The 26,606-nt window shown below is 42.6% G+C and overlaps 1 protein-coding gene across 3 annotated transcripts in view; it reads right to left on the bottom strand.

Moving 5' to 3' along the window:
* Positions 1-26,606, bottom strand: part of DMXL1 (Dmx like 1) — a 522,326-nt gene that overhangs the window by 244,305 nt on the left and 251,415 nt on the right. For all 3 annotated transcript variants that reach the window (XM_030193519.1, XM_030193517.1, XM_030193518.1), the window contains exons 14-17: positions 23,663-23,752; positions 22,714-22,825; positions 18,020-18,139; positions 8,269-8,490 (exon numbers count right to left, since the gene is read on the bottom strand). In XM_030193519.1, the coding sequence (XP_030049379.1) occupies positions 8,269-8,490; positions 18,020-18,139; positions 22,714-22,825; positions 23,663-23,752 (544 nt within the window). The remainder of the gene's footprint in view (positions 1-8,268; positions 8,491-18,019; positions 18,140-22,713; positions 22,826-23,662; positions 23,753-26,606) is intronic.

The following is a 26,606-nucleotide window of genomic DNA, read 5'->3' as shown; positions in this document are numbered from 1 at the left end:
ATGTGTTAACAATTCAGACCCAGCAAAGGCCATGTTTCAGCAACGCACCTTCAGGGGTCATAACTGTGGGTAACGCAATTAGAATAAGGAGAGGAGCCTTGAGTCAAACAGCGATGCTGAGTCTCATCACTGTTTGACTCAAGGCTTTTCTCCTTATTCAAACTGTTAACACATCCTGAATTGTATTGGGTCAGAACTGTAAATGCATCTTCCATGGGAAGAAGGAAGCTACTGCAGAAAAGCCATATGATGTCCTACATAGTATTTACAAAGAAATACTTAGGGTACACTGTATACATGTGGAAGTAAGTGGTGTGGTCTGATAAGGCTAAAGCGGGACCTTTTTGTTTCAGTGTTATGGATAGGGTTACCATTCGTCCGGATTTCCCCGGACATGTCCTCTTTTTGAGGGCATGTCCGGGGCGTCCGGCGGATTTTGCCTGCACCCACGTTTGTCCGGATTTCTGGACAAACGTCGGCGCGGGTGCGGGCAGGCGCGTGCGTGTGGGCGGGCGATCGGCGCCGTGGTAACCCTACTCCCGTCCCCTCCCCTTCCTTACCATGTTCCCTGGTGGTCTAGTGACGTCTTCGAGGCAGGAAAGAGCCCCCTCTTTCCTGCCTGGAGCGCTGCCTCCCCTGTCTATCATCCTCCTCGGTCTGGCTGGGGATTCAAAATGGCCGCCGAGAGTTGAACTCTCGCGAGGCCACTTCAACTCTCAGTGGCCATTTTGAATCTCCAGCCAGACCGAGGAGGATGCAGCAGGCAAGGACAGGCAGCGCTCCGGGCAGGAAAGAGGGGGCTCTTTTCTGCCCCGAAGAGAAGACCCTACTAGACCACCAGGGCTATATAGTAAGTGAGGGGGGGGAACCATGTGACGGGGGGCGGGGAATAGAGGGGCGGAACAAGGACCTGAAGGGGGCGTGGCGGGGGCGGGGTATGAGGCGTGGCGGGGGCGGGGTAGGGGGCGTGACATGTGTCCTCTTTTTCAGAGGACACAAAATGGTAACCCTAGTTATGGAATGTGCATAGTGTAAAACACATATAGTACATGACCGTCCTAAAATTATCCCTTGAGGAAAACATGAAGTGACATTATATTGTGAGGATGCTATGCAGCAATCAGAACAGAAAACCTTGTGAAGACTAAGGAAAAGATGGATACTGTAAAATACAGGCAATTCCTTGATATTTTTTCTAGTCTACCACAGACCTGGGAATGAGAAGATTTATTTATTTACAAGTTCTTGATATGCCACTGATGGCTAAACAATAGCTTCTACATGGTTTACAATATTAAATTAGCAGGTAGGGAAGAAGAAAGGGGAGGGTGTTGTCATCGATAATACACTGAAACCTTCTGCTCAGTGTGCTGCTGCGGCTAGGAAAGCGAATAGAATGTTGGGTATTATTAGGAAAGGTATGGAAAACAGGTGTGAGGATGTTATAATGCCGTTGTATCGCTCCATGGTGCAACCGCACCTTGAGTATTGTGTTCAATTCTGGTCGCCTTATCTCAAGAAAGATATAGTAGAATTGGAAAAGGTGCAGCGAAGGGCGACTAAAATGAAAGCGGAGATGGGACGACTTCCCTATGAAGAAAGATTAAGGAGGGTAGGGCTATTCAGCTTGAAGAGATAGCTGAGGGGAGACATGATAGAGGTATATAAAATAATGAGTGGAGTGGAACAGTGGATGTGAAGCGTCTGTTCACGCTTTCCAAAAATACTAGGACTAGGGGGCATGCGATGAAACTACAGTGTAGTAAATTTAAAACAAATCGGAGAAAATTTTTCTTCACCCAACGTCAGAAAAATTTTCTCCGATTTGTTTTAAATTTAATACTGTAGTTTCATCGCATGCCCATGGAATTCATTGCCGGAGAAAGTTGTGAAGGCGGTTAGCTTAGCAGAGTTTAAAAAGGGGTTGGACGGTTTCCTAAAGGACAAGTCCATAAACCGCTACTAAATGGACTTGGGAAAAATCCATAATTCCGGGAATAACATGTATAGAATGTTTGTACGTTGGGAAGCTTGCCAGGTGCCCTTGGCCTGGATTGGCCGCTGTCGTGGACAGGATGCTGTGCTCGATGGACCCTTGGTCTTTTCCCAGTATGGCATTATTTAGGTAGGGAAGAAAAGTAAGAGGTAGAAGGCATGGGAAAGAGAAGGGGGGGGGGGGGACAGTTAAGTTGCTGAACTACAGGTTTCTTGAAAGAGACATGTTTTGATGAGGGTTTTGAATTTAGTATAGGATATATAGTGGAAGAGAATTCCTGAGCTTAGGACCAATGTACCTGAAAGGCTGTTTCTGGAGAGATGTCCAGACATAGGGAAGAATAGGGGTGGTGGTGAAGAAGAAGTGGGCAGGGGTGTATGGGATGTGGAGGTTGTTGGTGTATTCTGAGGTGGATGGCAGATGACCCTTATATACCAAAGTCAGGCTCTTATACTTTATACAGATTGAGAAATGGAACCCATGTTCAGATTTCAACTGAGGTGTGAGCATTATGCAACAGTTTGACAGCTGTGAATTGGATTAATTGTAGACCTTTTAAAATAGAGAGGTAGTCCAGAACACAGCGAGTTACAGTGGTCTAGATGAGTTACCACAAGACTGAGTGACTGAAGAAAGGGGTAGGAAGGAGATGTTTAACAGTTCAGATAATATGTAATGCAAAGTAGACAGCACGAAGAACTGCATCTATTTGAGGTTAGAAAGTGTGTTTGGAGTCAAGTGTGACACCTAAAATTTTAACAGAATCTTTATAGGAAAGCAATTGCCATTAATAGTAGGAATACAGAGCTCAGGGAGTGTAGGGGTTTGGAAAGTGAGTCAGTAAGATACAAGTTGGAGACAGGTGTTTAGACCACACATGAAAAGGCGGATGGTAAATGATAGAGAATAAGAATGTCATTAGCATAACAAAGAAGTGCAGCCCTGTGACTGGATAACAGTTAGTAATGGTGCAAGAAATACATTAACCAAGACTGGGGAAATCATGCAAAGAGCTCTGACATTCCTCCCCCTCCTGGTCTGATCTCTGATGATGTCAATACAAATAGACAGGATGTCTCCTACCCTTTTGGGCATAGTTTAAATGTCTGAACAGCTGTGCTTCAGAGCAACAAAAGAGACCAGAACCAGAGCTTGGTATAACAAAAGGAGGCCAGACTAACCAACTCCAAATAGTGGGCCTTCAAAGAAATCCACACCTCTTTGGTAATCAGGAGACATCAGATCAAACAAACCAAAGTGATAACACAGGAATAAGCTGGAAAAAGAGTTCAGGGATATAAAGGGACACGTTGACACCCAGAATGCACACACATATATTCAGACACACACACCCACATCCCCATCCTACCTGCAGATCTTATTTCTCAGAGAGCCACTGCACACACATCCCCCTTCTAAGCCCTGACAGAAAGGCAGACACTCATTCAATGACAGACCCAACAGAATTTGAGGGACAGGCAGACACAGAGCCAGATGCACAAAGGTCCCGTTAAGAATCAGTCTGCATTTCCAAATCGGTAAAAATTTACCGATTTAGAAACACAGAGGAATTCAACAAAGAGAATTGCATGCAAATAAGCTGCTCGTTGCTTTTGTGATCCAGCTCATTTGCATGAGATATGGGCGAAGACAGTCTGTGAGCTGAGCGTGCGCAGAACAGTCCATAGCTATGCGTGGCTGCTCTGTGCATGTGCGTGTATGAAAGCAGTAGATGTGCTTGCAAAAAAAAAAAAAAAAAAAGGCTACAAAAGCGCGATTTTGGGGGATGGACAGACCTGTGTTGGGGCTCCCTGCCTCCCCGCTGCTGGGAAAAAGTAGAAAAAGCCTACAATATGATCACTGCTGCTCTCTGCTCTAGGCTCTGAGGAATCAGCATCAGGGCTTGGTTCCACCCCCAGCTGTTCCTGCTGCTTCCTTCTATTGGCCGGCTGACATCCTAGAAAGCCCATCTCCCTAAAGTTGGACTCTCATTGGCTGGCTGCTGCTGTTGCAACTCCTCCTCCCTGCAGGGCTTCCCTGACATCACTCTAGAGCTGTGAGCTGATTGGATCCGAACTTCCTGGTGTCCCCCTCCAGTAGTGAGTGGGCACGACATCCCAAGCTGACAATTGGTTTAGCCCCTCTCTGTTGTGCTTCTAAGCATGGGGGATGCTGTTTCCCAGCAGAGGCTGTTTGACCTTTGACTTCCTTGCATTTTTGGTAAGTAACCATTACTTTTATGCTTTACATTTACTGCCCCCCCTCCCCAAATTCTTGCCAGTGAAATGTCATTTGAGAAAAGAATCATGGCACAGCTTTCATACATGCAAAGAAGCTGCGTGTAAGCAGGTGTACTTTTTTTTTGTGCTCCATCTTCCCTGCCTTATTTCTCCCCTTCTCCTACTTGCGATAATGAAGAACCTGCAGGTCCAGACCTCCCGCTAAAATTTCTACGGTAAAGGTAGGGACTGCTTTTGTGCATTGGGTCAGAAACGGTAGTGCATTTCCATTAAGAAGGTACATAATTAAATCATGGAGAAAAAATATCCGCCAAAAGGCGAAGAACTCTAGACGCCCCATGGACAACAACAAGAAATGAAATAAAAGTGGGAGGGCGACCGAGGATTCCAAAGACTGAAAGGATATATAATAATAAAGATGTTTATTGAGGTATAAAGACTCGACACAACGTCATGTTTCGCCGTTAGGCCTGCATCAGGAGTCTTAATGCCGAATGCTTTTGAGAACTATTTGATGAAGGCAAATCCTTAACAAAGGGAGGTCTTTAGAAAGACCGTTGTGAGGGTGAGCGTGCTTCGTTGTCTCCTCTGACACAATGCTTATATAGAATGCTGCATTAAGAAGGTACATAATTAAATCATCTCAATCTGGCAAATCTGGATGGTCATGATTATAAGCAGCTACATATGATACATTCTCAAGAAAATATAATAAAACTAGTAAAAAAGGCCCGATCCTGTTTGAAAGGAAATGGGCGCTAGCAAGGTTTTCCTCTGAGTGTGTATGTTTGAGAGAGTGACTGTGTGAGAGAGGCTTCTGTTCCTGCTGCTGTGCATTCCCCGTGTTGTGCTGATTCGCTGGTCCCTTTATCGTGGCTCCGCCCCTCTCCCTTCTACTGGCCAATCTGGTGTGGGTTGTGTGACATCACTATTATCTACTCCAACATGATCCACGGTTCCAGGTAGCCTCAGAATGTTGGAGGTGAGAATTATTATATAGGATACATAACTGATGTATTATCCTCTTTCTAATGGTTAAGTGAGGTTCCCTTTGATATGATTTGTCTTTAGAACCTTTAATTTTGCCATTCTTTGGATTAGGTTAAAGGCTGAAATCAAGGCAACATCTTGAACAAAAACTGGTTAGATCTGCAAAACAGATTTCACAGATCCACTGTATTTAACCTAAGAAGAAATGTAGTTGATACTCAGGCTGTCCACTGTGCGGCATTGCTTAAAAGAGACTTGTCAAAAGGAAAACTTTTCTATCACAGTCATGCAAATTATAAAGATGATAACCTTGTAAACCTGAAACTTTTCAGAACAAGGTGCTTTTTATTGATAAAACAAATATTGAAAAGATTTGTCCACAACCACAAAAGATACATTTCGAGAATAAAAAAGGATGAAGCATTTGAAGAAAAGTCCACCTTGCCAACTGTTAAACACAAGGAAGAATTTTACTATGCTTTAGGACTGTGTGGCTTCCAGTGGCATAGGAAATATTGTTCAAATGGAAAAAGGTCAATTAGTTTTTATCTGCTAACTTGCTATCACCTGTGCCCTGAGCTGGTGTCTCACCTAGTCCATAGGCTGAGCTGGCCATGAATATATGGATTAAGTTAAAGGATGACAGCATTTAACATTGTCACTGCCCCAGCTGAAAACTGGCCCTGGTATTTTTAGTTATTTTGAAAACAGAGCAAAACTGCTTATCTATAGTAAGTGTTGTCTGATAACAGCAGTACAATAAGCCATGTGACTAACTCATGTCAGCATGGAGGACTATTTCAGATATATTTTAAAATTACTATTTGCTGAGTGTACTTTTGATACACTGCACAACCTGCATAGTAGGGATATGCATTTGTTAGCAAGCAATCAATTCCTTAACATGCATTACAATAGATTAGCACTTAAAAACAAGACATCCCATGTTAACCTACAAATCAATATGTTAAATTGATTAATGCGTGTCGGGTCTACGCTGTAAGAGACTGATATACCATTTTGATCCTTGGTGTGGAATTTATGAATTTGTCCTGATTTGGAGGTTCTTAGACATTGATGCTTATTTTCTTTTTGTTTGTTTGGACTGTGCATTGTGCTTTGAACCATTTCTGTGCTGTTTTGAGAACATTTCAATGTACATTACAGTTTTAACAAAAATAGTAAACAGAAATCTGAAAATGGGCTAAATGTTTTTCCCATGCATATCCCTACTGCACATCAATCTGTAAGTCTTGATAAAATTACTTTCAATACATATCCCTAAGTTTTGAAAGAAACAATTTTCAATAATTAAGAACTTAGCACAGATTTTAAAATATAGTATACTAAGAGGCTCATTTTCAAAGCATATAGACTTACAAAGTTACATATTTAAACATCTAAATAGAAAATATTCTTATTCAAAGATGTAAAATATTAAAATTTTTGGTGCAATATAGCTAGGGCTTCTAACTTTCAACAATCCACCAAGTTCAAGGGGAGCTCTGAGCTGCAAGCAGTGCAGACTTATTGCAGCTGCAAATACTTGCAGCAACACAGTGGTGTTCATAGCTATTACTATTGTCAGCAATTAAAAATAAATTGGTGCTATCTGAAATTCATCTTGGGCTCAACACGAAATCTAGAATTTCTAACCATAAGCAGATTACTCTCCTCCTCATGTGCACACATACTGCCCTCATCCTAAGGTCATCCCTCCCCTCCCCCCAACACTGCCTCTCTTGCCTCCTCAACTTCTTCCAACTCACTCCCCTTCAATGTTCTCTCAGCTCATCTGCCCCCCACCCTTACCCAATATTCCCTAGGTCATCTCCTCTCCCTCCCTGTAGTTTTCAGCTCAACCCCCCATTCATCTTCTACTCCATCTCCTCTAGCTTATCTCCCCTTCCACATATCCCTTCACCTTTTGTTGTCCCCCAATTCTTCCTCCTACACACATATCCCTCTATCTCCTTTCTCTCCCTGTAGTTTTCAGCTCATCCCCCCATTCATCTACTACTCCATCTCCTCTAGCTTATCTCCCCTTCCACATATCCCTTTTACCTTTTGTTGTCCCCCAATTCTTCCTCCTACACACATATCCCTCTACACCCTAATCTCCAGGTATCTCCCTCATCTCATTATCCACTGCCTCGTCCCCTATTTTCCCTTAGCTCTGTCTCCCTTAATAGCACTTTTCCCTAGCTTCTCTCCAGCCTACCTCACAGCACTGTTATCATTTTGCACCATATAGTTCATTAAGTGTGTGGATACTGTTAAACTGCAACTGTGTTGCAACCTTCCTGCACTAACCAACTCTTGAAGAGTGTGACCAGCATGGTGCCTGAAATCCTGTGCAAGCTGCAAAGTCATGTGAGAATAGCACAGGACTTCAAGTATCATGCTGAAAGCACTTTGTGAGAACCATATAAAGGCAAAACAACTGTGGCACCAGCTCTCAATGGTTTGTGGTAAATTCTGTGCAGCAATAGTTCAATTCTTGACAAATTCAGGGAAATTCTTCACAAATTATGCAATGCACAGAATTTTCCCAGGATTAAGGGAACACACACACACACAGCAGTATGCCAGTAATAATAATAATAATAAAAGAATACTAAATAATGCTATATCATACATCCTATTTAATATATATATATATTTTTTTTACTTGCATCAACTTACATTATACTCATCAACTGTAAAGACTGCATCTTTAGGTCAGATGACTCCTTTCAAATCAGTTACTCATTTAATACTCAATTACCTTACACAATCTATTTAACAAAACCATTAACTCAATGAACTATCATGCCTAGAAACATCAGTGTATCAGTTCCTATTACTCACAGTGACATACTTGTTGGAAATACAAAGTACATGACGGTTCAGAGCTTTATGAAACTATTTTTATTCAACTGTAAAAGGTCTGTAAAAATTTTAAATTGGTGCTTAGCAAGTATTTAATATTTATCTTTATATGTTGCTATTACCTCACAGTAACCAGATATTTAGTTTATAAACCTTTAATTGCTCACTAACCTGCTGATGGTTTAACACTAATAATTTCTACTCCTTCAGGTAAGTCCAATTCTTGGCTGTAAACATTTTCTGATGACAAAGTCAGCCTGCTTGTACTCTGTAGATTTGCCCTACAGGTCTGAAACCTGTGTGTCAAAGAGGGATGGAATTTTTCTCCAGGAGAACCACAGATGTCTTCCTTCTGCAACATTGCTTCACATACATTTGTGTCCAGCTTATTATCTAAAAACATTGACAAAAATTTAAAATAAGGATTTCACCAGTATTTACAGGAAAAAAAAAAACAACTTACATATAAAATAGGGCAGTGAAAAAAAAACAGTTCAGAGTTCTCAGCCCATTGCTCTAACCACTGAAAGTGAGGGAACCAGACATCCACATAGGGGGGCAATTCTGAATAGTTTTATCCTCATATAAAGGGACTTTTATAAAACTGTGTGACCACATATGTATTTAATTGTAATTTATTACATTTGTATCCCACATTTTCCCACCTATTTGCAGGCTCAATGTGGCTTACATAGTACCATAGAGGCATTCGCAAAGTCCGGTAAAGAAACAAATACAGGTGGTATTGTGGTTGAATAAGGTACATGTGTTTCAGTTACAATGGGGCTCAAGGAGGGGAAAGGTTATATAGTGTCCATTACAAGCTTTGGTTATGCTGTGTTGCAGACTGTAGGTATTTATGTTGGGTTGGTGGGGCTATGCCTTTTTGAACAGGTAGGTTTTTAACGATTTCCTGAAGTTTAGGTGGTCGTAGGTTGTTTTCACAACTTTTGGCACTGCGTTCCATAATTGTGCGCTTATATAGGAGAAGCTGGATGCATAGGTTGCTTTGTATTTAAGTCCTTTGCAGTTTGGGTAGTGAAGGTTTAGGTATGTTCGAGATGATCTGGTTGTGTTTCTGAGTGGTAGGTCTATAAATTCTGTCATATATCCTGGGACTTGGCCGTAGATAATTTTGTGGACCAGGGTGCAGATTTTGAAAGTAATACATCCTTTGATTGGCAGCCAATGCAGTTTTCCTCGGAGGGGTTTGGCACTGTCGAATCACGATTTGCCAAATATTAGCCTGGCTGCTGTGTTCTGAGCGGTCTGGAGTTTCTTTATGAGTTGTTCTCTGCATCCAGCATAAATTCCATTGCAATAGTCTGTGTGACTTAGTACCATTGATTGTATTAGGTTACAAAATATTTCCCTCGGGAAGAAAGGTTTTATGCATTTGAGTTTCCACATTTGAGTGGAACATTTTCTTTGTTGTGGAGTTCACTTGGCTCTCGAAAATATATGTAAAGAATACATCTATTTGTAAGCAATCTGCATACAGGAATATAGTTTTTGGTCATGCAAATCAGATGTAAAGTATATGCTTATTTTCTATAATGCACATGTATATGATTAGAGTACAAGCACACATTTAGAGCTTTGGACAGGGCTTCCCAAACTGGGAGTCATGGCAACAAATGGGGCTGAAGACAGACATCATTGGCCTGTGCCCCCCCCCCCCCCGGTCAAATGACCACTGCAGTTGGCTGCATGTTTACCAACATTATCGTCCTTTCTGAAATATAAATCACATCCATCTATCCATGTGCAATAAAACATTACAATCAACTACCAGAAAAAAAAAACGCTACCTGCTAAAAACAATATCCATATTCTCAATGGAGAAGGGTAGTTAGTGGGGTTCCCCAGGGCTCTGTGCTGGGACTGCTGCTTTTTAACATATTTATAAATGACCTAGAGATGGGAGTAACTAGTGAGGTAATTAAATTTGCTGATGACACAAAGTTATTCAAAGTCGTTAAATCGCGGGAGGATTGTGAAAAATTACCAGAGGACCTTATGAGACTGGGAGACTGGGCGTCTAAATGGCAGATGACGTTTAATGTAAGCAAGTGCAAAGTGATGCATGTGGGAAAGAGGAACCTGAATTATAGCTATGTCATGCAAGGTTACACGTTACGAGTCACGGAGCAAGAAAGGGATCTAGGTGTCGTCGTTGATGAGAAGTTGAAACCTTCTGCTCAGTGTGCTACTGCGGCTAAGAAAGCAAATAGAATGTTAGGTACCATTAGGAAAGGAATGGAAAACAAAAATGAGGATGTTATAATGCCTTTGTATCGCTCCACGGTGCGACCGCACCTCGAATATTGTGTTCAATTCTGGTCGCCGCATCTCAAAAAAGATATAGTGGAATTAGAAAAGGTGCAGAGAACGGCAACGAAAATGATAAAGGGGATGGGACAACTTCCCTATGAGGAAAGGCTAAAGCGGCTAGGGTTCTTCAGCTTGGAGAAAAGGCGGCTGAGGGGAGATTTGATAGAGGTCTATAAAATAATGAATGGAGTTGAACAGGTAGATGTGAAGCATCTGCTCACACTTTCCAAAAATACTAGGACTAGGGGGCATGCGATGAAGCTACAATGTAGTAAATTTAAAACGAATCAGAGAAATTTTTTCTTCACTCAACTTGTAATTAAACTCTGGAATTCGTTGCCAGAGAATGTGGTAAAGGTGGTTAGCTTAGTGGAATTTTAAAAAGGTATGGACGGCTTCCTAAAGGAAAAGTCAATAGACCATTATTAAATGGACTTGGGGAAAATCCACTATTTCTGGGATAAGCAGTATAAAATGTTGTGTACATTTTTGGGATCTTGCCAGGTATTTGTGACCTGGATTGGTCACTGTTGGAAACAGGATGCTGGGCTCGATGGACCTTTGGTCTTTCCCAGTATGGCAATACTTATGTACTTATGTGTGCTCTAAAAATACGGCAGGCTAAATGAACAGCTTGGGCAAAAGACACCATAACATATCAAGACTTCCAATTATGGTCTGAATGTCAGCCCTCACACCCCACAGTCATGCCCACATATCCTTTGTTACAGAGGTTGACATAGGCGCCTTCCCAGACAATAAAGTCTCTGTTCATAATTCAAAATAAAAATATAAATGTGAAAAAAATGACTAAAAACGGAATGATTTTTTTCTGTTAGATCGCCAATAATATAATGCATTACAATTTGTTCATTTGGTGTAAGAACTCTCTCTCACTAAAAGCGATCATAGAACATGTCAGGATTCATTTTTTCAAAAAAGTATCATCATCTATAAAAAGATTTTAAAGCTGATTTTAGTATTATTGTACATGGATGGATGTGATTTTATTTCTCAGATAGAACAGCAATGACAGTAAACAAACAACTGCATTGGTTCTTCGACTTTATATATAGAGATTCATTTTTATGGTTCTCCAGCTTCTGCTTGAACAATCATAATGTGCATTGAGTTTTAAAAAATGTTTTGACTGTAGCGTTGCTACTAAATTAACTAGAGACATAGTATAGTAGACGATTTTCTTAGCATTTTGAGCATCAAGAATATGAAACACACATGCAACTTTTATGGTTTGTAATGCTTATATTTATTTTTCAGTGAGGGATTCTATATATACCATTAAATATAAAACGGAATGTTTCCTATAATATACTGTTCCCTATACTGATCGTTCATACAGGCACGTGGTTGTCAATAGCCTCTGTGGTTTCATAAGTGTGTACCATCTGCTTTTGAGTAAAGTGGATTAGATAGTGAAACAGAATATTCGGTAAATATAGTGTAAGTTGTTTGTGTTGTTCACTGCCATTATATGTAACAATATCACATGAGAAACTATCAGTTTTAGATGTGTCAGGCAAATTTTCTTAGCTAAAAAATATTTTTAAAAAAGACTAGGCGATTGTTTATATTTTTGAGGATATTGTCCTTTCATATTATACACAGAAGTCAGCACTTTTCCAAAGATCCTGCATCAAGACTGAACAAGCAACTAAGTCATTCTCAGCAGAACTAGAAGATTTACTACCTGCAACCTCATGCCTTCTCAGCCCACCTAGTCCCACCAGAACCACTGGGCCCACATGACTATCCTCTGAATGATTCTGCCCAGAAGCAGCCACAGCACGAACATGTATAATCACCTTATAAATATGTACAATCACCTTGGTAAAGGGCTACTGTTGAACCAACACATCTATCCTTGCTGACCGCAGCTCCTTTCTTCAACTAAAGAAACTGGGCATCTTTGCATTTTCAGCAGTCAATCATGAGATCCATTACTTGTAATTTCCACCAATAACCTATTTGAGAACACTGCGTCTATCAGACTCCATTCTCCTGAAACCAAGCTATTTCTGATACAATCACATGAGCTGCCAACAGATTCAATAAGTCTTTCTATTCATTCCATTAGAAACTTGACCTCTTCTGTCACCTGTTAATTTCTCGCTCCCCCCACCCAAGCCAACACCACCACTTGGCAGTTAACACAGACCACTACCTTCACACTGTCCAACATCTCCCGACCACTTTGTTCTGAACCAATGGGAAGAATTCTTTAGAGCCAACCATATAGCCCTTGCTTCCAACTGACTTATCAACCAGAGGCTTCCATCCTTGACAAATAACCATGAGCTATCTTGCCCCTGGAGGCAACAAGCTTCACAGCCACTGAGGCTGGCATCTGCCATTACCAGGAACTCTTTCAGCAATTCCAGGACCCCTCCACACCTTGTGTTCAAAGGCTACATCTACAACAAGCTGCTCCTCACTTAACCCTAGGAGAGGCAGGACCGATTCCCAATGCTGACCCTGAGGGGACCAACAGGACAGCAAATACTTCTGCAGTAGACAAAAATAGGCTCTGACCCATGGAACTAGGTTCAGTATGGTCACCACTGACCCCAGCACCTGAAGATAATCCAAAGCCAGTGTCCAAACCTTCTGGAAAAAATGCCTGACAACCTTGCAACTTCTCTATACATTCCAGTCAGAATAACCTTCCCTTGAAGGTGGTCAAATCTTGCTCTCAATCACCTGGAATGGTACTAGCTTGCTCTTTGCCACACTGACTGTTCATACAAATTCCTGCAGCAGCTGAACTACCTGCCTGTTATCCTCTTCATGCTCCCTTAATGACTTCATCCTGATCAACCAGTTAACACACCAATTTTCCACAAGGCTGCCACCACCATTCATCACCTTAGAGAATGTCATTAGTGCCATGGCTAAACTACAGAGAAGAGCCTGAACCTGGAAATAATGTCCCTGTCATAGAAAATGCTGATCTGGACAAATAGAAATGTGTCAATAGGTCTCTTTGTTCCAGCGATTTGAGGAACTCTCCTTACCAGACCACTACTATCACTGATCCCAACGTTTCCATTTGGAATCTGGGAATACACAGGGCTCTCTGTTCATTTGCTTGGAGTCCAAAATAGGTTGGGCACCACAAACTGAATTACTGGCCTGCCCCTAACTCTTTTGGCAGAACCGGCACTATCATGTTCAGCTGCAGCCTTTCCAACGTGACCTTGATTGCAAATGCCCTTAGAAGGGCCTGCCAAGGAAATTCCATGGAAGCGTTTGGGGAGTGGGTGAGCAAACACATTTGAGTCAGTGATTCTCAAACTATCTGCTGACAAGCAAAAATAAATCCACACATCTGAACTGGACTGAAAAGATAAGGAATCTGCGGTTTATTGCCTACTGTTATTGGCAAAATACCTCAAATGGAGACAAGTAATGGGAGGTGACATGCACTTTGGAGGTTGTGTGTCTCAACAATCTCAACATCTGCTGAGCTGTGACCTGCTTGCTGCTTTGGACTTGCAAGGCAATTGCTACAAAGGCATCCGCTCTCCTTTTCGGGCAGAAAAGCCCAAGCTTGCACCATATTAAGAATGGCTCCTATGTATGCCAACTACTGAACTGGTAGAACGTGGAACTTGGGGTAGTTTATAATGAACCCTAGTAGCTCCAGCACCTGAATAGTTCGCTGCATTGACTCTTGCACCTCCTCCTACAATATGCTCTTAACCAGCCAATTGTCCAGGTAGGGAAACACATAAACTCCCCGGCTGCATAGCAACACTGTGACTACTGATAGACATTTGGTTTATACCCTAGGAAGTGGCGCAAGGCCAAAAGGCAGAATGCAATACTGGTATCGTTTTCTTACTCAAAATCTGAGATACTTCCTGTGACTAAGAAGAATCAATATATGGGAGTATCGGCATCCGTCAAGTCCAGAGAGTAGAGCCAATCCTGTCCTTAATCATAGAGATGAGGGTGCCCAGGGAAATCATCCTGAATTTTTCTTTGACCAGAAATTTGTTCAGGGTCCTTTTGACAAGGGAAGGGCAGAATTACCTCAGTTTTCTTGAGCACAAGAAGTACCTGGAATAGAATTCCTTCCCTTCTTCCCATGGTGGCAAAGGTTTGACTGCACTGGCCTGTAGAAGGGCAGATATTTCCTCTACAAGCACCTGATTGTACAGAGAACTGATGTACTATGCTCTCACTGGGCAATTTGGTGGTCAACAACGCCAATGAAGAACGTAACTGAGACAGACTATTTCAAGAACCCACCGGTTGGAGGTTACACCTTTTATGGAAAAAAACTGAGCCTCCTCCCTACCCGAAGGCTGTTCAGGATGGTTACTTGGACTGCAGCTATGCTCTCCTGGAACCAGTCAAAAGCTCATCCCTTGCTTCAACTTGGGTGCCAGCTGGGGCTTCTGTGGGGGTGACAGCTGGAACTGGGACTGCTGGATAAAGTGAGAAGGCGGAGGAAACATATGCCTTTGAGTGTAGTAGGGCTGTTGACTAGGCCCACTTGAAAATCTCCTAATAGAGGAGGATACAGCTGGAGGCTGCCGAGAGGGGGACTGGATGGTGTTGTGTGCTTCTTGATTAGGTCAGCGACCTCTTCCATCCTGTCCCCAAAAAGATTATCTCCTTAGCAAGGAACATCCGCTAACCTCTCTTGAACTGCTGGTTCTAGGTCACAGGCACACAGCCATGAGAATCTGCACATCCCTACATCAATGTCAGAGAGTCTAGACATAATGTCAAATTGTCATAAGCGCCCCTGGCCAGATACTTTCTGCATTCCAGTTGTTTATCAGCCAACTGGTAAGCCACGAAAAAGGAAGAAAACGTGAAGGGACAAAAACACTAAGAAGTAAAAGGAGAAACAAACCAAGAGAGAAACTAGGGAAAATAATAAAGTAAGTAAGAGAGGAAACCCGAACGGGAAGGCACTAAAAAGGCACAAAAAAACGCAATGAGGGCAGATTGTGAAAATGTGCCCTTCCTGCTCCATGGAAAAATGAAGACTGAGGAACCCGCACATGCATGATGGGACACTGCTAGAACTTTCTTGAAACATCTACACACCAGCCAGCATCTGCGCCAGGCTCCATCAGTCTGCTTTTCCTTGGAAAATTAGGAATTGTAAATTTAGGTGTTCATCTTCTATCTAATTTGAAATCATTTGAGGGTATAGAAAATGGTTGTTTACTGCTGTTTGTGAAGTACAGGTACTATAGCTGGATACCTTTTCCAGTTTAATCAAATGACTTACCAGCAGCACAAATGAATGTTAACAATACAGAAATGGTATAAAAACAAGGTGGAGGACCCAAGGCAAGCAAAAGGAAAGGTAAATAAGGTACTAAAAGAAGGAATCTTTTTCCAATTATTTATCCAGTGAATGCCTATTTGATTTTGCACTGGGGTATTTTTATCAATATTTATTTGTTAAAACACAAAAACAAAAGCCTTAGTCATAAATCATATGGAGACAAAAATCTAAATATCAATACTATGGAAGAAGGCGAGATGGGGGAAATATGAAACAGATGTTTCAATCTGTATAAAAATACAGAAAGCAGGCTTTTTAAATGGCAAGGAAGCTCTGGAACGAGGGGTCATATAATGAAGATGAAATGCAAACGAAGGCAATTACTAGTTTCCATGCTTTCTTTGCTGATTTTGAAGCGAGAACAGGGAGCAACTGGCAAGGTTAATTGATAGGTAGAATGAGGCACTCCAAAACACCCTTAGATCAATCAAATCAGGAAGTGATCTGGAAAAAAGTGTATGCCATTTTTATGTGCTGTAAAAGGAATGCATTCATGGCAAGGGTGCGACATTACATATACAAATACCACGAGGGCCTTACTCATTCTGTTGGTGGGGTTCTGGGCAACCAGGAAGTCATTTGTACATGTGGATATGCTCTCGTTTTCAGTTTTGGGGGGGCAGTGGAGCAGTAAATCAGAGATACATGTAGTGATAGCCCTCCACCATAATACCTGTACAGTTAGCAATACTGTGCAAGGACCCTGAACTATTCATGACCCTGTACGTACACAATCTGACAGCCTAAGCAAGTCAGTACATATAACTCATTGCAGCTGGCCTCACCCAGCTCCCATGAGGATTCATAGTGACACACATGATACCACCATCTGCTATACAGACAATGTATACCAGGGCATGATAGATATATCTGACATCCTTATGTTTCTGCAGCCTGATTAGTTGCCTGCTGATGTAGCAAAAGCACATCCTTTCTATGCTGGGAACGGAAGTGCAGTGGGAAGCGCAGAAGCATGTGTTTACACTATTCTAAGATAACTTATGTATATAAGTATGAACTGCACAAGACAACTTTGGGAAAGTACCTGACACAGTCCCTGAGCAGTGCTTTGCAGCCAGTATCTGAGAAAGGACTTTCCCCTCAGCTAACAATATTATTTCATTGTCTTTGCCAGACTATTCTCCTGTACTTATTTATTGTATTATCTATGATATTCTTTCTGCCATACAATAAAATTGCCTATGTTGTATATCTGATATTGTTGGTTGTGTTTATCCACGAACACCTCCCTTCTAAAGGTAGCCAGGTAAGGGCTACCAGGGGCGCTACCCAGCTCCCTACAGTAGGTGTCAATTAACCCTGGGCCCAATGTATTTGCTGAAGTTTAGAAAGATGTTGATGCTTCTGATAAACATAGCCTGCTGCTAGGCATACTACTGCGGCCATGTGTAAAGCAGGCCCAGATATATTGGTCTGTAATGGACAAGTACATGAGATAGTTCAATTTCTTTATTAGGACTATGTACTTCAAGGGAAAAGTGTTAAGCATTTTACAATTTGGGACCAATAAAGACAAAACCATAATAATCAACCAATGAGATTAAGCATACACTTCTCTTTGATTAGTTAATTAGGTTCACCTGTAATGTGCTGGCTGTCACACTGCATTTTTCATACTGTTTCTATCTATGCATGTATATGGATATGTCATCCTTTCATGGCTAGATTTAAATAAAAAGTTCTCATAAAAAAGCAGCTGGACTCAAAAGAAATGATGGTGGAGGCTTAAAACAGCATCCCAATAGAGGTGGCTGTATCCAATAAAAAAAAAAAATCAGACAAGTACAGAAGATCTCTGAGGGAGGTGATATTGTAAAGCTTAGGAGATGGAGCAGATGGGATGACTGGATGGGCTTTACAGTCTAATTGTCGTCATTTCCTCTGTTTATATGTATATGATTTTCAGTACATATCTAATAGATACAAATTCTCTCTGAAAGATTATGAGATGAGAATAAAATCACTAGATCACATGCCTGTAACAGAATATTTGATCTATGGATCATTCAATCTTTATTCCTGGTGAAGAGGTTCTCACCAGTACTATAGGGAGACAGTCAATAGAGAAACTGAAGAGCGTCAGAGTCAGACTTAGGCTACACATCCCTTACTCATCATTTCTAAGCTGTCCACATGTTTTGAAGACATGACATTTTGGTATGAAAAAACAAAGATTAAGGGAACACACACAAAAATCTCATAATTTTTCCTTCTGAAAGCAGGCAACAAAAAGCTTACCTATAGAAACAGGAACAGATTTAAGGTGCAAATTCCACATGTGTAATACTGAATGGTTCTTTTCTATGTGTTCAATCACAATCAGGTAAAATTTTTCAGAAAATCCAATCTTGAAATTCCCTAAGATGAAAAATAAATAGTAAAACAATGTTAACATAAACCAACTTGATGATGGGAGAAGAACTCTCAAAAGTTAGCCACAGATTAATTAAATCAGTCGAACAGAAGGCTCTGTAGAAAAACATTTTAACCTTATAAAAAAATCCACATGTGAGAATCCTTAGCTATGCTGACTGAAATAAAACAGGGAATTGTAACAAGGCCTGCAAAGGCTAAGACCAACTGAAATAACAAGAAAACAGTACTACTAAAACTTTAGGTGCAGCCTGGAACAGGAACAAAAATAGGCCTAAGATGGTGGAGCTGGATTCTAGACCCTGAATAAATTCTGCAAGACTGACTAACCAAACTGGCTGTCGCATTGGGAATCTTGCTCAAGGCATTAGTGAGATGTGAATGTGTGGACTGAAGACCACATTATGGCTATACAGGTCTCCTCAATACAGATTCATCGCAGGTAGGCTACTGAGGCAGCCATGACATTGTGGGCCCTGACATGACCCTCCAGAATCAGCCTAGCTTGGGCTTAAGGGAAGGAGATGCAGTCTGCTAATCAATTGGATTAAGTGTGTTTCCCAATAGCCGTCCCCATCACCTTTGGGTCAAAAGAAATAAAAAGCTGGGTGGACTGTCTATGGACTTTAATCTGCTCCAGACAGAAGGCCAAGGCTCTCTTGCAGTCCAAGGTGTACAGTGTGCTTTCATTAGAATGGGCATAAGGTTTGGGGAAGAATGTTGCCACAACAATTGACTGTTCAAGATAGAATTCCAGGAACTTAGGATGTACAATTATGAAATCGAGTATAAGGTAGAACAGCTGCTAGAGCCTGGAGCTAGCTGACCCTGAGGCCTAAAATGACCACCACCAAAATAGGACCTTCCAAGTCAGGTACTTCAAATAGCAAGTATCAAGCAACTCAAAAGGAGCTTTCATCAGCTGGGTGAGAACAACATTGAAGTCCCATGACACTATGGGTGGTTTGAGTGAAAGTTTCAGCAAAAACAAACCTCTTCTAAAGCGAACACTAAAGGCTGTACAGAAATGGGTTTTCCCCCTACACAATGATTGTAAGTACCAACTTCACTGCAGTGAACCCTTACAGAGTTGGTTTTGAGACAAGACTCAGTAAAGTGTAGGCGTTATTCAAGCAGTTTTTCTGTAGGACAGAGAAAGAACCTAAAGACTTGCCCTCACACTACACAGCAAACCTCCTCCGCTCCAAACCACAGGAACACTTAGCAGAATCTTTTTGGGAAGTAAGCAGGACTTTGATGACATCCTCATTTATGTTAAGGGAATGAAGTTCTAATCTTTCAACATCCAGGCCTTGAGGATTAGAGACTGAAGGCATCATGTCTCTGTGGATCTCCATCTCATTCATCAAGAAGATGAATGAACCATATTTTTCTCGCCCAGTAAGATGCAATGAAGACCATGGTCCCTTGGTCCTGCTTGAGTTTCATAAAGTCTTCGATATCAGAGGTATGGGGAGGATACGTGTACGGAAGGCCATCCCCCAAATATATGAGAAAAGCATCAGAGACTACTTTGTCATGTGATACAAGTCTGGAGCAGTACTAGGGGCCCTGCAGATCAGGTGAGAGGCATAAAGATCCACCGAGGGAGTGCCCCACTCGCAGAAGATCTTCTGGGCTAGTATGATGTTAAAAAGACCACTTGTGCGGTTGCATGTCCTTCCTCGGCCTGTCTGCCAGACACGGCTCTAAGCACCATGCAGCTGTAGTATTCCCAACACTACATCCCAATTGCTTCTTGAAACAGAGAGCACCCTCCCCCCCCCCCCCCCCCCCCCCCCCCCCCCCCCCCCCGGTTCCTCCCTGCTTGTTGACATAGTACATGGCAACCTGATTGTCTGCCTGAATTAGGATAGCTTGGTTAATGAGCCAATTTCTGAAAGCCTTTAGAGCATTCCATACAGCTTGAAGCTACATGTGAAGGAGTTCCTCCTGTAGAGATCATCAACCTTAAGTGTGGAGCACATCCACATGACTGGATGTATTTGTTAGCATTTTGTGTGGCATGGAAATTTGAAATTGGAACTCCTCTGACAAACTGGGTTGAATAGTCCACCACAAGAATAATCCCATGAGAGATGAAGCGACATCGATCACATCCACTTGGCCGGAGAACACTAGGAAACTAGAGTCCACTGGGCAAGGCTCAAAAGGAGATGTACCAACGGTGTGATAGGCACTGTCGAGGTCATGTGGCCTAGCAATATCTGCCAAGCTGTGATTTGCTGGCTCAGCAGTACCAGCAGCAATATATATATAATTTTTTTTAATTATTATTTTTTATTTGAATTTTTGCTCACATCTTCTTCAGCAGTAGCTCAAGGTGAGTTACATGCAGGTACACTGGCTATTTCCCTGTCCCTGGAGGGCTCACAATCTAAGTTAATTAAACTTTAGCTCTGGAGAGAACAAAGTCAGCGCCTTAAGAAGGAAAACATTAGAAGTGCTATTTTGAAGCTGGAAGCTCCTGAAAATGCGATGTTTAGTGAAAGAGGGGCTCTGTCAAGCTATGCTGTACAGAGTACAGCATCTTTGCAGAAGTTATGTCATTTGCTTACATTTCAAATCTTGATTTTAAGGAGAGTTACAAAAAAGTACAAACATTTATTTAAAAACAAAATAAAGGAAGGGGGAGGTTTTTGACTCATGATGTGCTATACAGCAGCTATATTTTTAGTGCTGTTTTTGCTGAAGTCTTTCCTCCACCTAACTAAATATTGAAATTAGTGCATGTTAAGAGCAGACTTTGTTATACTTTGTTGTTGACATACAATTTGGTCTGCAAGCCAGATAGCATTGAGTATATGCACAAAACTAATCCATTTGGAGCAATTGCACCCAAGTGAAACCTATCTCCATAATCTTCCCAGCAGTACATTCACTTTTCTTTTAGAGGAAAAACAGAGCAGCAACAGGGCAAGAAATGAGTGGAAGTACAAGAGCTGCTCAAAAGTAAACCAAGTGAAACTAACATCCTTCTTTCTTAAAATATATTTAAAAAAATAATTTTCAGAATTACAGCAACACTAGAACACATGCTATCATAACCCAATCTGTAATCATTTATTTTGTTAACTACTATTTTCCATGATATAAAATGAGGAGAATCATTCACGATTATTGCATCAAATTGGAAGAAAGCATTGAGTAGATCTGGAAAACATCAGGTGTCAGATCTCTTAGTAGAGGAAAGCTTTGTCATGTAACACCTGAGAGCAACCCCTAGCACCCACCTAGGGTTAACACTGTGGCCACCTAGAGTGTCCTACCCAGCACTGCCCAGGCCCATTTGCACCTGTGCACGTGCGCCTACACTGGCATACACCCTCCACCCATCTGCTGGGTCCTGCTTGCCTCTGGGCAAATCTCCCACCCATGAGTTATTTCCCCAGTGGTTTCTACAGGCACTGGAGTCACAATTCTAGGGGTCCCACAGTAAAAATGGTAAACAGAAACAGGTAAAATAGCAAGGACTTAGTATTAAAGCTAACTAAACATTTTTTTCACTACACCTAAGTAGTATATGGGGAGATCAGGAAAAAAAAAAACTGCTCACAGGAATTGAACAGGGTCTCAGTGCAGAGGTCTACTCACTCCACACTCTCAACTCTAAAACTGGGGATTCTGGGCTAGGTCTTTAGCTCCAGGGCCAATCAGGGCACAGAGAATTAGCACTAAGGGTGTTTGGCCAATGGCACTGTAGGTTACTTTTGCCCTCAGGGGCTTTCCTCTGTTCCTTTGGGGAAGGTAAGCTACAAAGTAAACAGACCTCTGCTACAGGTATAATGTAGAAGTCAAACACCACCTGCGGGCCAATCGAAGGAAATGTACTGAAAGGAAGAAAAGTATCATAGGGCAGCATTGCAAATCACAAAGCATGAAAGCTCCCAGTTTTGCCACATACTTGTCATGTTCCATTAATAATTATAGTAAGGGAATTGAAAAACTGAACTAACCAAAGGAAAAATAAAAAGCAAGCTGGAATATCAATCTCCACTGTACATATACAAGTAAATCAAGAAGAGTCGCCTAAAGTTAGATGGCAAACACTTGGGCACTAAGCATCAATTCTATAATGGCAGTTTTAAGTCCTCATTTATGTGCTCAACTGTAGACACTCAAGCATGTAACTGCATGTATTGTATAACATTTGCAGGCAAGTCCTGGGCACACCCCAACCCATTCATGCCCCTTCCCAGTCCACATTTCCCTTGAAGTTTAATATCCTGGGTTTTGAGCATACATTTTACAGAATACCAACTAAGGTCAGTTGCTCGCATAACTGCTAATTGGTGCCAATTAGAACCAATTAATACCAGTTATTGTTAGTTAATATCAATTATCAGCTCATTATATCAAATTACATGCGCAACTGACCTTATTCTAACATGCACATTAAATATGCAAGCTAGGCATAACGTTGGGCACCAAAGTTTATAGGGTGGAAAACCATTAATGTCAACTGCCAAAAGCCCCTTGACATCAGCAGAGCACAAAATTCCAGCCTTGAAAATACAACATTGTTAACTATTTCTTACTAGAGTTTGATACAACACTGCTCTTCTCTGGCATCTTCTTCTGTCTTTCTTCATGGTTACCAAAAATGAAGTCCTCATGGAAGACATGAAGTAATTGTGTCTTTCTGCCATGCTGAAGCAAGAAACAATGGCAAATTAGACTTATATAAAGTTAGTACATTAGCATACTTTGGACAGACTTGCCACATTGTTCAATTAAGGAATCATGGCATGTCAAGACTCATGTTAGAGACAACAAGGTCAGTGTTTCCCAACCAGTGTGTCAAGATAGAGATCTGAAGGCATACCGGCGTAGCATGTGTGTCATGGGAAAGAAAAGTTATCACTGTCTAATGCTCATTTCCAGATGAGCACATAGACTCTGGCCTCAGCACCTCTAGAGATACTAGAGATACCAGCAGAAGTTATCATCCTGCGTTCCTCTAGTCACATGAGCAATAATACACAACTCTCCTTTCCTGATACAACCATGAGCCCAGAAATGTAGGAATTAATAAGCAGCTTCTACAGCACAAATAGCTGGGTCCCTGTTTGTGTAGCATGTAGCACCCTTCCTCTCTTTCCCCTTCCAGACTCTAACGGGACTTTGCAATTTCACAGCTTTCTTTTTGGCCATATTAATCCTCTCCCCTGTCCCAAATGCCTGTTGCAGAGAAGGGTGTGGGCACAATTTATTTGCAAATGCAGTTATGCCTCGCATTTTAAAAGATGTAGGAAACACTGATGAAAGTGACATGGTCAGGTCTTGAGAAAGATCATTCTGTCTGTGTGAATTCATGGCCAAAAAGGGTACTGGACAATATAGCTTTGGAGATGTCCCGTCAAGTCTTTGGCCCAAAAGACATGTACTGTTTAATAAATTATCCTGGGACAAGTAGCATGGAGAGAAAGAAAACAAATGAAGTTATATAATCATATGGAAAGTATAACCAGATAAAGTGATACTTACAAGATCCATAATAGCATCTAGCTCAATAATACAGCCTGGTCTTGCCGTTGACTGTTGACTAACAAGGTTAAAAACTTCGCCAACATATTTCTGCAAAAATAAGTAAGGTAAACATTTTCTTACTCAACTAGGTTTTTTTTTTTGTTTTTTTAGTTTGAGCTATATTTAAAATTAATTTGGAATATGTAGGTGACCTAATCATCACATTAACATTTAATTTAAGAGTTTTTCTATACTAGAAAATGTCATGTGCTGAAGGAACACCTCTAAAACCATACAGTATGGTATTTTCATAAGGAATATAGAGTAAATCTTTTTTTTTCCTTTTTTTCTCTCAATTTTTTAGTGATCAAAAATTAGGAGGAAAAGACCTCATTAAGCCCGTAAGGTAAAATTATGTATCATACCTGATAATTTTCTTTCCATTAATCATAGCTGATCAATCCATAGATTGGTGGGTTGTGTCTATCTACCAGCAGGTGGAGATAGAGAGCAATCCTTTTGCCTCCCTATATGTGGTTATGTGCTGCCGGAAACTCCTCAGTATGTCGATATCAAAGCTCCATCCGCAGGACTCAGCACTTAGAGAATTACACCCACAAAGGGACACTCTGCCCAGCTCACCACCGCCGAAACGGGGGAGGGGAATTAACCCAGCTCATCCCCACACAAGTGGGGGAGGGGAATCCGTCCAGCTCATCCCCGTGCAGCGGGGGAGGGACACCACACCCGCCGATGCGGGGGATCTGGCTTATCCTGCAACCGCAACCGCGGGAGGAGCTGACTGACCCTAACACCGCCGCAGCGGGAGGGGTACAAAGCTGCCCTACAACCGCCTGAAGCGGGAGGGCGCGCTGGCAGAATTTAAGTCTCAATCCAGCCCCGTAAAACGGAGGGGAGAGGAATGCAGCAGCTCACTGTAACACAAACTCGTCTCAACTCTTGAAGAATCCAATTGAAAAAACTTGAACACGAAGTCTTCCTGAAGTAACTGAAGACTAAACTTGCAGCTGAAATGCAACCAGAATATAAACAGTACAGATATCTGGGAGGGGCTATGGATTGATCAGCTATGATTAATGGAAAGAAAATTATCAGGTATGATACATAATTTTACCTTCCATATCATCAAGCTGATCAATCCATAGACTGGTGGGATGTACCGAAGCAGTACTCACCCAGGGCGGGACATAGAAATCCCTGACCGCAACACTGAAGCTCCAAACCGGGCCTCCACCCGAGCAGCCACAGTCAACCGGTAATGCCTGGAGAAGGTATGGGCCGATGCCCAAGTTGCCGCCTTGCATATCTCTTCCAAGGAGACGGACCCGGCCTCTGCCATCGAGGCCGCCTGAGCTCTAGTGGAGTGAGCCTTCAGCTGGATAGGCGGCACCTTCCCCGCGGCCACATAAGCCGCCGCAATGGCTTCCTTGACCCATCTTGCCACTGTAGGCTTAGCAGCCTGCAGACCCCTACGAGGACCTGCAAACAGGACAACCAGATGATCAGATTTCCGGAAATCATTGGTCACTTCCAAGTATCTGATGATGACTCGTCTCACATCCAGATATTTGAGAGCAGAGTACTCCTCTGGGTAGTCCTCCCTACGAAAGGAAGGGAGACAGAGCTGCTGATTCACATGGAAGCGAGAAACAATCTTGGGCAGGAAGGAAGGCACTGTGCGAATAGTCACTCCTGCCTCAGTGAACCGCAGAAAAGGCTCTCGACATGAGAGCGCCTGGAGCTCGGAAACTCTTCTGGCTGAAGTGATAGCCACCAAAAAGACTGCTTTCAACGTCAGGTCTTTCAGAGATGCCCTTGACAAGGGTTCAAAAGGCGGCTTCTGCAAGGCTCTTAGTACCAGATTGAGATTCCACGCAGGCACCACCGAGTGCAGAGGAGGGCGCAGGTGATTAACTCCTTTGAGAAAACGCACCACATCTGGCTGCGAAGCCAGGGAAGCACCCTTCAGGCGGCCCCTGAAGCAAGCCAGAGCCGCAACCTGGACTTTAAGGGAACTGAGCGACAGGCCTTTCTCCAGACCTTCTTGCAGGAATGCCAACACTGAAGAGATTGGAGCAGTGAAGGGGGAAAGTGAGCCTGCTTCACACCACGCTGCAAAGGTACGCCAAACCCTGGCGTAAGCAGTAGAAGTAGAGCGCTTCCTCGCTCTCAGCATAGTGGCGATGACCTTGTCTGAGAAGCCCTTCTTCCTCAGATGCTGCCCGTAAGACCAAAGGGGGAGGGATCCTCCATCACCACGGGACCCTGATGCAACAGGCCCTGCTCCGCTAGCAGTCGCAGAGGTTCGTCCACTGAGAGCCTGATCAAGTCCGCATACCAGGGACGTCTGGGCCAGTCCGGACCCACCAGGATTATTCGGCCCGGATGCTTTGCCACCCGATCTAGCACCCTGCCCAACATGGGCCAGGGCGGGAACACATAGAGAAGCTCTTGTGTTGGCCACTGTTGGAGGAGAGCATCTACTCCCAGAGATCGAGGGTCCTGTCCTCTGCTGAAAAAGCGCGGCACTTGGCAATTGGCCGATGACGCCATCAGATCTAGGCTCGGCTGCCCCAGCGCTTCGTGATGTCCAAGAACGCCTGAGCCGATAGCTGCCACTCTCCGGGATCCAAGGTATGGCGACTGAGAAAGTCCGCCTTGACATTCATGACTCCGGCAATGTGGGCCGCTGACAGCTGTTCCAGGTTCGCTTCCGCCCACTGGCAAAGACTCATAGCCTCCTTGGCTAGAGGGGCGCTCTTGGTACCTCCCTGGCGGTTGACATAGGCCACAGCCGTGGCATTGTCTGACAGAACCCGTACAGGCTTCAACGCCAGTACCGGGATGAACTCCAAAAGCGCCAACCGAATGGCTCTGAGTTCCAGGAGGTTGATAGACCACTTTGCCTCTGCAGGAGACCAGAGCCCCTGTGCTGTCCTTC

Source organism: Microcaecilia unicolor, chromosome 2 (assembly GCF_901765095.1).
Source record: "Microcaecilia unicolor chromosome 2, aMicUni1.1, whole genome shotgun sequence".
In the NCBI taxonomy this organism is placed as follows: domain Eukaryota; kingdom Metazoa; phylum Chordata; class Amphibia; order Gymnophiona; family Siphonopidae; genus Microcaecilia; species Microcaecilia unicolor.
Note: the sequence above shows the minus strand (reverse complement) of the source record. Positions and strands in the feature narration are given on the sequence as shown.